This window comes from Ursus americanus, chromosome 8 (assembly GCF_024610735.1).
Source record: "Ursus americanus isolate L20-20 chromosome 8, mUrsAme1.1.p, whole genome shotgun sequence".
Taxonomy (NCBI): domain Eukaryota; kingdom Metazoa; phylum Chordata; class Mammalia; order Carnivora; family Ursidae; genus Ursus; species Ursus americanus.
In genome coordinates, this window is record NC_142134.1 from 51,153,214 (window position 1) to 51,166,471 (window position 13,258).

Genomic DNA, 13,258 nt, shown 5'->3' on the forward strand with positions numbered 1-13,258 from the left:
GTTTTAAGGACATATGACCACCCCACAGTGTTTACCATTCACCTCTGCTGGGATCACCAGATGCTCGGACTGATAGCAGCTTTTATCGATCTTGACCTCTGTTTCCACTTGGGCATATCACAGTAGCCCATCCACACCTCAGTTTCCACTCCAGAGGCTGAATTCACTGGAATTTGACCAGAGGGACTACAGTAATTTATTATCCAAACTGGGACCCTTTTGAGAGCAAAAGGAGCCACTCAGTCATTTTGCTAGAACAACAAACATAAACCAGAGCTGTCCTGGGGACAATTGGAACGTGTGGTCACACTGACTACAAATCATATCTTTTCATTTTCTCCCCTTTGATGACTCCAGCTAAGATTTATTGTGGCACTCTGTTCATTTGCTCTTTCCATTCAACAAATGTTCACTGACTGTTATTTCCATTTTTATAAATGAAAAAAAGATTGGGATTTTATAAATCACTTGGCAAGATCACAGTACCAGTAAATCAGAACTAAGATTTTAATCCAGGCTGTCCCTGCTCTGGGCCATATACATTCAAAACTGTACTGATGTTGCTGACTGTTCTTGAGCCTTTCTGCGGACGTAGCCCCGTCTGACCCTGTCCCTCCAGTAGAATCTCGGGCATATAGAGAGTAGTTAAGAGTGGGAGCCCAGAACCCTGGGTTCTCCACTTCCTAGCCTTGTGCTTCATTCTCTTTCCTCACCTATAAAATGGGTACAGTTAACTTAGTATTGACCTCAAAGGGTTGAAATAAGAAGTAAATGAATTAATACCTTTGACATTTGAGCAATGTCTTATTTATTGTGTCAGATGATACAACTATGCTGTGCTTATTTTCCGGTATCAAAGTAGGTTGGGATGATATACATGTTCTCCAAACTGGGAGAGTTTCCATTTCGTTTTTGACGCCGGAGGAGAGCACGAGAGGTGTGTGATACTGCGATTTATAAGAAAAATATATATTTGGTTGTTGAGGTATATTTCTCTTGTGTTTGGTCTTTGGTTCCTGGCTCATAGCTCCTAAAACCCTTGGAATTTACCAAGTGCTGAGAGTGAGTAAGGGTCTTTTATGTGAATGATGTAAGAGCACCGAAGGCTGGGCGCTGATTGCCAGTGGAGCCTACCAGGTGTTTAGAGGGTTCAACTTTCAGTCCCACCCCCAGACCCCTGGGGAGGGGTGGAGAAGGCTAGAGATTGAGTTCCATCACCAATGACCAATCATGCCCTTGTTTTGTTGTTTGTTTTTTTTTTAAGATTTTTATTTGTTTATTTGAGAGAGAGGGAGAGAGTATGAGCAGGGATAAGGGGCAGAGGGAGAAGGAGAAGCAGACTCCCCATTGAGCAGGGAGCCCGATGTGGGACTCGATCTCAGGACCCCAGGATCATGACCTGAGCTGAAGGCAGATGCTTAACCAACTGAGCCACCCAGGCGTCCCAGAGGGAGAAGCAGGCTCCCCGCTGGGCAAGGAGCCTGCTGCGGGGCTCCATCCCAGGACCCTGGGACCATGACCTGAGCCAAAGGCAGACACTTCAGCGACTGAGCCACCCAGGTGTCCCTCAGTCATGCCCTTCTAATGAAGCCTCCATACAAACCCAAAAAGATTGTTGAGCTGCTCTAGCAAATTAATTGAATCCGGGGAGCGAGTTGTTGGAACCTCCAGCCTATAACCTGGAATCGTGAGTGGCATCTGAAGTGGCGGGGGGAGAGGGGGGCCGGTCTTGTAGGACCAGCCCCTTAACCTGTGGGATCTGATGCTATCTGCGGGCAGTGTCAGAACTGAGTCGAACTGTAGGACCCCCCGTCTGAGAACTGCCTGTTGGTGTGTGGACAAACCACACACTTTCGGCAAAGGTGGCAAAGCTGAGGTCATTAGAAGGCGGACTGTAACAAGATCAGAACGGCAGGCTGGGGTAGGTTGTGGCCCTGTGCTTTCACTGCCGAGGAGGGAGGTTGGCGAGCTACACGTGCTCCCTGCAGGAGGCAGAAAGGGAACCTTCGGCATAGCCCCCGGGGGTTGTGAACCGGGGAGGGTGTGCTGTGTTACATCGGAGCGGACATAGCCACCGGGAGAAACACAGCTCGGTTTCGGGCGAAGGGAGCAGAGCTGCCGACGGGGCTGCTCACCGAGGCCGCCCCGCAGCGGGTCCCCAGCCGGCCCTTGTGCCCGTGGGCATCCTCTTCACCTCGGGCTGGTTTCCCTGCGGCGGACACACAGGCACGGATGAAAGGTGAGGGCATCTCCAGGAAACTTCCCTCGGGACACGGAGTGCTGAGTAGCTTTTGCGGCTGTCCCAGGGACCTTCTCTTTTTGGTGTATTTGTTTTGTTTTATTTTATATTCAGTTAGCCACTGTAGAGTACGTCATTAGTTTTTGACGTAGTGTTCAGTAATTCATTAGTTGCTTATAACACCAGTGCTCATCACAGCACGTGCCCTCCTTAATGCCCATCACTCTGTTACCCCTTCCCCCCACGCCCCTCCTCTCTGAAACCCTCAGTTTGTTTCGTGGGGTCCATGTCTCTCATGGTTTGTCTGATTTCTCCCCCTTCAGATTTCCCTCCCTTCCCCTGTGATCCTCTGTGCTATTGCTTATGTTCCACATATGAATGAAACCGTGTGATAATTGTCTTTCTCTGCTTACTTCACTTAGCAAAAATCACAATGAGATACCACCTTACACCAGTTAGAATGGCAAAAATTAAAACAGAAAACAACAAATGTTGGCGAGGATGTGGGCAAAGGGGAGCCCTCTTACACTGTTGGTGGGAATGCAGGCTGGTACAGCTACTCTGGAAAACAGTATGGAAGTTCCTCAAGATGTTAAAAATAGAGCTACCCTATGACCCAGCAATTGCACTACTGGGTATTTACCCCAAAGTTACAGATGTAGTGAAAAGAAGGGGCACATGCACCCCAATGTTCATAGCAGCAATGTCCACAATAGCCAAACTGTGGAAGGAGCCGAGATGCCCGTCAGCAGACGACTGGATAAAGAAGATGTGGTAGATATATACAATGGAATATTACTCAGCCATCAGAAAGGATGAGGACCCACCATTTTTTAGTGTCTTTGTAGAAGGCATAGTATCCCCCGTCAGCTCAGGGCTGCTGTTCTGTTCCTGGTGGTCATGCAGATACTCCCTGCGTCCCCTCTAGGACAGGAGGAATCTATGTGCTATTTCCTTAAACAGATCATGTTTGGTATTTTGGTGGTTTTTTTCCCCTTGAAAGTGTGGTTAGCAACTCAGGCAGGAGGTAGTCGGTCAGGGCATGGGCGTGAGACAGGGAAGGTTGAACCGAACGAATGTGGTCACTTTGGGACAATGTGTAGCATTTCTTCCTTTTGTTAGTGGCGAGTCCTGTTCCCCGGCCTTGGTTCTTGAGTTTGGCCAAGAAGGAATTCAGAGCCAAACTCACGCAACCAAGCATTTAATAGCGTTCAAAGTGGAAGTACACTCTAGGTGGGGTAGCAGGTGGGCCCAGAGCTGGCTACTGCACGGGGGGTCAGGGTTGACTGGGTTTATAGACTTGCATGAGTTATGAGGTCAGAGTGACGGCCGTGGGACTCCTCCCACTTGTGGAGAAGGGGAGGTTTTGGTCCTACATGGTCCCTGTTGTAATTGCCAGGGTAGCCATGCCCTGCAAGGGAGGAGAGGTCAACACCTCAATGTAAATATAGTATAATGAAGCCAGAAGTTACTTGAGGACAGTAGTTTTAGGAAAGAAGAATTCATGTTCCTGGGGGTTTGCTCCCTGTCTGCATTCCAGAAATGGTTGGCACTTTCTGCCTTTTTCAACAGTCAGACAGTCCTGTTCCATGCTCCTATCTAGCCAGCTGCCTCCTCTATCAGTCTGATTATGAAGCTCACTCTGGAAACCTTACAAGATACTCTGAGAGCCAGCCTGCCGGCTCCCGCGGACTCGTGGCCCCTTGTCTGACCCGCCTATGCTGGGAAGGTGGGCGGCTGCTTCAGCCGTTGTGAAGCTGGGGAGGGACCCCCATTCCGGCCACCTGGCATCCCTGGCAATTGGCAGCAAGCAGATCTGTAGCCGAATTAGCCCTCACAGGTCCCATGCGTTTTCTTTTTTTAATACATCTTTGAATTTTCTTGTTGCAACATGCATATAATACTTTTTTATATTTTGAAACAATTGAATAACTAAACTTTAGAAAGGAAGACAAGGAGTGCGACCTCAAAATATCTCGAAAGGATAAGAGAATAAAAGGAGCTTGTGCTGTTTGGTATCTCACAGCTCGTGTGTTGTGTGGGCTTTTGGGATTTGGTGCTAATTACAGATGCTGTGGGACCTGAGACCTGTTATCACAAAAACACATTTTCCCCCCCATCTTCCCTCATTTCTGGGTACTAGAGAATATGTTTTGCTTCATCATTATTAGAAACAAGTGCCAAACATGTGTTTAATTCTTTCTCTCTCCTGTTGTCTTTTTCTGGGTGTTTAACAAGTAACAGATCTCATGGGTGTTGCATTTCTTACTATTTAAAAAAAAAGAAAAAAAAAACCCACCTTATTGTAGATAAAGGAGCTTAAAAATCCTCATACTCATCAGCCCTATAATTCTACTTCTAGTCATCTACTCCAAGAAAAAAATCTGAGCACACATACATATACAGAAAAGTAGGCAAGAAGATATTTATTACTACATTTTTTAAAGATGTTATTTATTTAACAGAGAGAGAGAGCACAAGTAGGGGGAGTGGCCGAGGGAGAGGGAGAAGCAGGCTCCACGCTGAGCAGGGTACCCACTGCGGGGCTCGATCCCAGGACTCTGGGATCATGACCTGAGCCAAAGGCAGATGCTTAACTCACTGAGCCACCCAGACGCCCCATCACTACATTTTTTTAATAGCAAAAGGCAGTCAAGGTTTAATTTTCTAGAGGATTCGTTTGTTGCATTCAATGACCGGACGTTATGGAGTGATTGGAGGTGCATTGGGCATAGCCTGCAGGGAATTTGTAAGGTGGTGCAGATCGGCTGCGGTTGGTGCGTGCCTTCATGCCCTGTGCTTTGTCTCGCAGTGTTTCGCCGTGCGCTCGCTGGGATGGGTGGAAATGGCAGAGGAGGACCTCGCCCCTGGCAAAAGTAGCGTTGCTGTCAACAACTGCATCAGACAGCTTTCTTACTGCAAAAACGACATCCGGGACACAGTCGGCATCTGGGGAGAGGTGAGTAACACGGGGAGAGAATTAACAGCAGGCTCACTCACGCTCTGCTGTGCTTCCCAAACCCCCAGAGCTCTGCGAGATGTGATCCTGAGGGTATCTATCAGGTGCATTTGCCCAGAAAGACAGGGAATGTGGGCATGGTGTACCCTTTGATTTAGCTGTTCGCCCTGCTAGGTCCGGTGAAGACTGGGCCCTGCGAGAGAACATTTGTCTGTGTCTACATGACGGGGTCTGACCGGTATCCCCGAGTCCCAGGGATGTATGGATGGGTGCTAGGGCCCAGAAACCCCTAAGCTTGCATGCAAAACTGGACACACCATTATATAAGCAGGAAAAGAGATGTTCTCTAAAAGTATGTCCTCAAAGGGGAATGTGACCCCTACACATACACACAAAAACGCTGATGTCCCTGTACGCTGAAAGTTGACCCACTATCCTTTTATAACGCACTCTGCTTTATGTATAATCGGAAAATCAATATTATACCTGAGTTTTTAGAATAGATCACTGTATAATCTTTCTCACTTTGAACAAAGTAATTCTGTTTTTGAAATGTTGTTGACATCATTTCAAAAGGAGAGTAATAAGTAAAAATACCAAGTTCGTATAAAAGTCATGTCAAACAGGAAAAGCTGTATGCCTGCCATGCTCTGAGACCTGTAGAACAGGTGTTTCGGGAGCGTCTTGAAATAGTGCCTGCTACATGAGTCCCCTGCTCCCGAACCATGCCCAGTTCATACAGAGCATTGGCAGTTCTTTGATGGGGCTGTTTGGAGCCCCGAGCAGCACTGTCAAAATGGGAGGGACGTTCCCAAGGCTGCCCATGGAAGAGTCTACACCTTAGAATGGGGCTGAGCTGTATTGCCATCCAGACTTTTAGATCTCAAGCACAGGGAGAAAGAAGGAAGAATTTTCTCCTGTCCAAGGAAAGGACGTCTGTTTGGTGTCTGCCTTTACCGTGCTTTCACTGCATTGCTCCCCCCCCCACCCAAATACCCAGACATGTCTTTCCCACCATATTATCTACCTGCCTTCACTCTCCTTCAGTCAAAATGCTCTTCCACCAAAAGAACAAATCTCAGCTAGGATTTAGAAGAAGGGTTGGCATAATTCATACTAATGTGTGAATGGCTGATGAATACCACCGAGGACTTGCCACCAGGTACTTGGAAGAGCTTAGTAAGACTCTAAAGGAATCTACAATTGGCAGGATACCTACAGGAGAGAGAACATCGTATGGAAATATAGGGCAAAGTGACAGCCATGCCTGAAAATCCTCCGTGTCTTCCCCCTAGTTAGCCCCTCTAAGCCATTCCTGTTTTTCTCAATTCTTCCTTCTGGACAATGAATTCTCCATTCTTCAGGCAGTGCTTCTAGCTCGTAGTGTATAAGTAGAGCTCAACACTGAGGGTGATGAGCTCTGCCTTTTTGCCAAGCCCACCACGTACAACACAACTCCTTAAATATCTGTTGAGTGGCTGACTGAAGATAAAGTCATGACTGTCGGATGAGTGTCTCATCTGTGGATGACAGCTGCGTAAGCGTCGCTATTTTGGTAACAAAAACCAATTAGCAAGACTTTACGATGGTCAACCAGGAGCTGCTGTGTGTTGACGAGAAAAGCGATAGGATGTGCTGGGAAGACATGTGTGTGTGCTGAATGACTCCACGGAAGCCATGCCGTATTTTCATTCAGGGACACTCCACACTCAACCAGCCGTTCTCATTTTGGACTACCGGCTGGAAGTCGTCCTTGGTTCCATCCAACAATGCAGAGGGGGTCAGTAGAATTAACCAATGAAGACAGTCTCCGTGACCTTTGGGAGGACCGGCGGGGGTTTCTAAGCGGAGTTAGCCCAAAGGAAGTGCATCACTCCACTCAGTGAGGGGGCCCAGGCCTCCCCATGGGTAACGTCCCATAAAGCATTAAAACAAGGGCTTTCGGAGTCTGTTAGTATCTGCAAGGTGTTTGCCGTGGAGCAGCTGCACGGAGATGGGGTGGCGGTGACCAGATGGGAGTTGTCCTGGGGGCCACTCACTCGCGGGTCTAGAGGAAGATCCCTTAGGCTGCGGTCAATACTTCATTCCTGGGGGAAGGGCAGAGAGAGGGGAAAAGGCACCAGACATCTATCAGTTCACCCAAACAGCTCTCAGTTATTCCAGAGCGCATCACCTGCTTGGCACTGGCGGGACCTGGGACCTGCCCTCTCCCCTGTTCCCAGCTCTCTGGGGCTCAACGATCTTACATCTCCTGAAGACCACCGAGCTGCTGGCCTCAGCTAAGGCCGGAGGAAAGGAGACACTGTCCTTTGGTGAACAGCAGATGTTTAATCATTTCTCAAATTATGCCCGAGGAATCACAAGGAGAATAAAGTTGAATAGTCTAGCGTTCTTGTCCCCAGAGAGCCAACCTATGTGGGGAGACGAGAGCCACGCAAGCAGTGAGAAGCCGCGGCCTCCCCCGCACTGGTATTACGATAGGGTCCATGTCACTAAAGGCCTCCCAGCCTCTGGGTCAGACCTGACACAAGTTGCCTAACCTCGAAGCCTCAGTTTCCCTATCTGCTAATCGGAGATAATGACACACCAAGCTCTCAGGACAAGTTGGAAAGATCACGAACCAGTGTGTCCCCAGCCCGTGGCATAATATCTGAGAAGTGATCAGGTCCTAGAAACATTAGCTGCTGTAATACCGCGCGAGTCACAAATGCGATTTGTCAGCCAGGTCACATAGATGCGAGGTGCTGCAAATGCCGAGGAGGAATGGGACGGTCGTGGTTGTGGGAAGGCCGTCGGGGGCATGCCTGGCAGGGTCTAACTGGAGAGGAAGGGACAGAGACACGGGTTATGAAAAGGACAGGCCTGGCGTTAGCGAAGGACCAGATTCTCCAGGGAACCTCCCATTAGCCTTTTTTCTCAGAGTCAAGATTCAGAATTGTAAATAATTAAAAACAAGAGCCAGCTGGAAGGCAGGCTAGGGACACATTTCAGAGGACGCGGAGAGGGAGAGAGGAATTGGATATGTGCGAGGCATATGAAAGATTTATGCATATTTTCGTCAGGAGAGGATGTTGCTCTCTTAGGAAAACAAATCACAGACTGGAAGGGTGGCTTCTTTTGATCATTGCAACGATGTCCCTAGAAAGCCGTGTTACCAAGTGTAGCTTCCTGAGGAAGAAACCATGTTTTCTCATTGAATCCCAGGGGAAAGACATGTACCTGATCTTGGAGAACGACACGCTCAGCCTGGTGGACCCCATGGACCGCACTGTGCTCCACTCTCAGTCCATCGCCAGCATCCGCGTGTGGGGTGTGGGTCGCGACAACGGCCGGTGAGTACCCAGGGGTGCTACCGCCTCCTGTCACCTCAGCACCGAAGCATGGTCTCGCTGCTGTTGCCCGTCACGGAATGTCAAAGGGGACAATAGACTGTCCTTAGAAGTGTAGAGAATGAAAGCACATCTCTCTCCTTGCCTCCTAATCCCTCCAAAATGCTTCCCTTCCTGGTTTCTGAACCTCAGACCTGTTGTGAGCTCTGGATCCTGTCTTCGAGTTCTGCGTATTTCTCCTCCTGCTCATGCTCCTCATCTGAGTTGCCAATTCACCCATGCTCTCTGGACCCCTGCCCTTTTCCCCCCTCTTCTCTGCAGTCTGGGTTCATCTTAGCCATTTCAGAAGCCCTCCTCGCGGTGCTTCCTTCTTAGACGGCTTGCTCGAAGGGAGAGGTTGTGCCACAACCTTTAGGTCATTAAACCACGGTGAGCAGGAACTTCCAGCGTTTGGGGTTGGCCGAACTTTGTTAACATTTGAAATGCCCAGTCATGTCAAAATTCCATTCAATGTGTGTTTTTCTGAAATTCTACTGAAAATGTGTTATTTAGAGCAAGTACTTCTTAGATGTGTAGTGAATTGTTCTCCAGGATGTCTGGAAATAAGGAAGTTCAAATACATATATATTCTAAATAATAAAATGGCAGTTATTGCAGACATCATACTTAGATACCACTGTTAAATAATTGGGCTACACTGAATGCATTTAGCTCTTGAATTACAGTTCGTTTTTGGCAACTCTTAAAGTACCCAGGGATCAGGTATAGGATAATTACTTATTGCTTTGTTGAAAATGGACAAAAACAGGTGAAAATCCCAGACGACAGAGAGATGACTCTGCTGGGCTTGTGGTTCCATTCCTGGGCATTCTAGTTTATTGGGTCATGTGGTCCTCTCTCGGGGGCTGTGCCTTGGCTTATCCCACCCAGCCTTTGTCTACCAAGGCTGGACATTTGTGGGTTCAGCAGTCTTTTAATGCAGTTCCAAGTCCCAAGCCAGAAAGGAAAATGGTTATGCACTCCTCAATCTCAGAACCAGCATTTTTGCTATAGCCAGACTTAAGAAACAGTCTGCAAAAGAGAAGGCTGAAGTGTCTTCTGGCTGCTGATTGGATAAACCTTCCTGGAGGCACAGTTGTGTCTTTGAGCTTTTGTCGCAGAGTGATGGACAGTGACAGCTGGGCCAGGTGCACAGGGGCGGGCGCGGGGGGGGGGGGGCAGGAATGAGTGGATAATTTATGCGTACACACCTGTCATTCACTTGCTTGGCAGAGCTATAGCACTGCAGTTGACGAGTTGACATGAATTGATGAACTTTACAAGGAAAATACCCAATGATGATGTTTGCTCATCATTAAAAGCGTTTAGCCTTAATGGAAGGGTAAGATGCTCAATCCTTCCCTGGTCTGTGTCCCCTAGGGTTGCTTTTAAGACAGGAGCCACAGTGAAGATCATTATATACATGCACAACTAGATGGAGTTGTGTTCTCTTAAGTTTAGGCTGTGAGCGGATTTCACTGATGACATTTTCAGCCTCCCCCGTTTTTTAAAGTGAGGCCAAGTGCCACAAGTTCAGAGAGGAAAAGATTCGAACTCCAGCTGACAAAAGTATTCAAGCTCTGAGCCTCAGTTTCTCTCATCTGTGAAATGGGGATCATAAGAGGGACCACAAAGCATGTGTCTATATGCGCCCTTGTGTATCTATGGTAACTGGCACGGGGATGGAGACGTGGCAAATGCCTAACAAATGTTAGCTCTTGATTCGCGAAGGGAATGTACACGAGCAGATACTGCTAATTACACGGCTTCCTTTCAAAGACAGGGTGAATATGGGAGGGGTCAGACCTCGGGGAGGTTTCAAGGACAGTTTATCATTTGATACAGTTATCCTACAAGGCAAGAAGGGCCCCCCACACCTGCCTCCCAGGGGTAGCAGTGTAAATTCAGTTACATTGTCTTGCTTATGTTTTTGAAATGTGGGCTTGGTTAACCATGTTTTTGAAACCACTTCTTATTCTTTCTCAGTGTTAACAGAGAAGTGTAATTTCGAAATTCCCTCAGGGTTCCACACTGGCTGTCAGGACCTCAAGTTCCTGCAGTGGGTTGGGGGGCCCTTGAGTTGGATTGCTTTTAGAAGCAGTAAATTAAAAAAGTATGTTTGCTAGTGCAAGGTTCTATTTCTCCCCATTGGTCCCCTGAGTTTTCCTTCCCTAGAAGAAGGGGCCTTTGTATTCCTGCTTTTGTTTTTTTAACTTTCTTTTGCTTTTGATTCTTTTTTTTTTTACAGCAATTTACAAGAGCAAATTCAATTTGTAATGCTGCAAAGGAAAGGGGTTTTCACTTTGCATGAATAAAACATAAAAGTGTTTCATTTTGCTTGCGAAAATGAGCCCATTTTGCATTCCTTTGTAACTTTCCTTACTGAGAAAATGGAATCTCTTAAGGGATTTCTTTTTTTCCCCTCCCTCCCCCCCTCCCTCCCTCTCTCTCTCTCTCTCTCAATTCTAAAAAGATATATTTAATGAAACATGAGGAAAAGACATTGTGACAAACGCAGCCCTTAACATGACCAGCCCAGCCCCGCCCAGCCCTCTAGGTGCCCAGGAAAGACTTGTTGATTTTATTTTTAGCAAGGAGCCCCTGGGTCTTGGGCTGTATGTTCTGGTGAATATCAAGGTAACCGCTGTCACGGTAATGCTAGTAACGAGCCCTTACATTACCTGACCCTCTGCTATGTGCTTTGCAAGCAGGCGCTCCTGAGATTCCATTCTCCTTCTTCCCCTCTAACCCGGTAATAATCGGCTTGTCAGTTAGTGGTGTCAGGTGCACGCCGAAAATCAAACCAGGGCAGTGTATTAGTTTGCCGGGGTTCTTAGGGGATTTCTTGATGTGGTTCACATGAAGTATGTATACCGGAGGCTCGAAGTAATTTCAGAATTTATAGTTATTTTGGGTTTAGCACTATCTGAAGGCGTTCAAGCGGTTTTGATTTGCTCTGAAGAGATTGCTTATGGGGAGAGTTTACTTTGGGTGAGGAGGGGATCTGGCTGTAACGCCCCACACTGATCCCCAAAGGTAGTTTAGAGAAGCCTCTTCTTATGGAGGCGTAAAGGGTTGCAATCACTTCAGGTGTTGGTTCTCCATGGGGTGTTGGTTGTTGCTGGACTGGGCTGAAGTTTCTGCCTGGACCTCGAGGGTTGTGCCTGCCTCGATGGTGGTGTTTTTTAGAGCACATTGGCATTATTGCCCAGAAGAGAGAGCTACCTTTTCTCTCTTGGCTGTTCTGTACCCGGACTCCTTTTCATCACAGTGGGAGAAATGTCAAGGCTCCCAGACATGGAGATCGGTAAAAGGAGTTTCATAGGCCTGGTACTCCCAATCTAAGGCAGCACCGGGGAGTACCCAAATTGACCTTCTCTGCTGCCTCCCACTGTGGAAAGGAGGGCATCCTCACAGGTACAAATGGCGCCGGGACTCAGAACTGCCATTTTGCCCCCGGTGACTGGGACAGACAACCGGAGTGCCACCCTCTTGCCTCTGTGAGCCTGCCAGGCTGCCATTCCAAGGATGGGAGGAAGGATTTCATGAGCCTGTTTTGGAAGCCCATGCTGACTGCTGGCCACAGCTGTCTTCTAACTCATTCAGACCAGGGGAAACAGCTTTCTCCCTGTTTTTTAATAGAGGGTATCCAAAGCAAGCAAACGTAATTTCTGAACATGGGGAACTTTAACAGGGCCTCTCCCCTCCCCTTGTTGCAGATATGGACCCGTCTTCTGGAAAGGATCTGGGCACACAGATCCCTGTGTACGTTGCCAACATGCAGTAGTATCTGCTGATTCCATCTGTTTCGCATGAGAAAGGGAAGTGGTGGGTGGGATCGTCAGAGGGTTTCAGACCCCATAAGTGGCATTTTCCCGAGTGACTTCCGTAGCGGTGTTCCAGGGGGCACTAGTGAAGTAAGACGTTGATACGCTTTCCTTGAGAAAAAAAAAAAGATTCCAGGGTCAGTTGGAACACTGGGTTAAACAAAGTGCCACAGGCTGCTTTACTCTGGACCCTCTTCGAGGTTTTCCTGTGCTGATGTTCACTGGAGCCCTTTTCTTCCTGGAAATGCAGTCACGTGGAACACACTTAGGAAACCGCTGCTCTGGTCAGTAAACGCGTTCATTCAATCAGTGGCCGCACTAGATTGCTATCCTTGTTTTTAAGAAAAATTGGAATTACTTTTAATTAGTAACTATTAATAAATGGGGAGCTGTGGGGCCTGCTAGAACGAAGATAAAATCCCTTTATAATTAATAGCAGCTACCACAGCCATTGGGCATAAGTGCTTTTTAAAAAGTACTTTCTCAGGGTAAATGCTGATTCTGTGATATTATTGGTGCTTATAGTTATCACAAAACCACTCTTTCTAGAGAATACTTTATACATCTCTTTTCTGTTTTTGATGAATAATGTCTAATAAAAACGGTGTCATAGATTATTTGTAAATTTCCAAATGAGTTTATCTTTGACAATTATTTTATCTGGTCAAGACCTTGAGGAACCTTTATATAAAGAATATAGTGAGTCTCGAGTATACTGATTTTTTTTTTTTTTAACATTTTCATCTCTTAGGATAGTCCCACCTGGTCTTGGCCACCAAGACCCTGGTTTAAGTTGTTTTAGAAGACTGTTGTTACACATAGTTCTTGCTCTTGTTTTCCTGCCATTGTTGTCTTTTGATTTACT

At 47.3% G+C, this 13,258-nt stretch overlaps 1 protein-coding gene across 8 annotated transcripts in view; it reads left to right on the plus strand.

Moving 5' to 3' along the window:
* APBB2 (amyloid beta precursor protein binding family B member 2) overlaps positions 1 to 13,258 on the plus strand; it is a 358,694-nt gene that overhangs the window by 282,951 nt on the left and 62,485 nt on the right. For all 8 annotated transcript variants that reach the window (XM_087864178.1, XM_045816074.2, XM_045816077.2 and 5 more), the window contains 2 exons: positions 5,052 to 5,198; positions 8,403 to 8,530. In XM_087864178.1, coding sequence (XP_087720304.1) covers positions 5,052 to 5,198; positions 8,403 to 8,530 — 275 coding nt within the window. The remainder of the gene's footprint in view (positions 1 to 5,051; positions 5,199 to 8,402; positions 8,531 to 13,258) is intronic.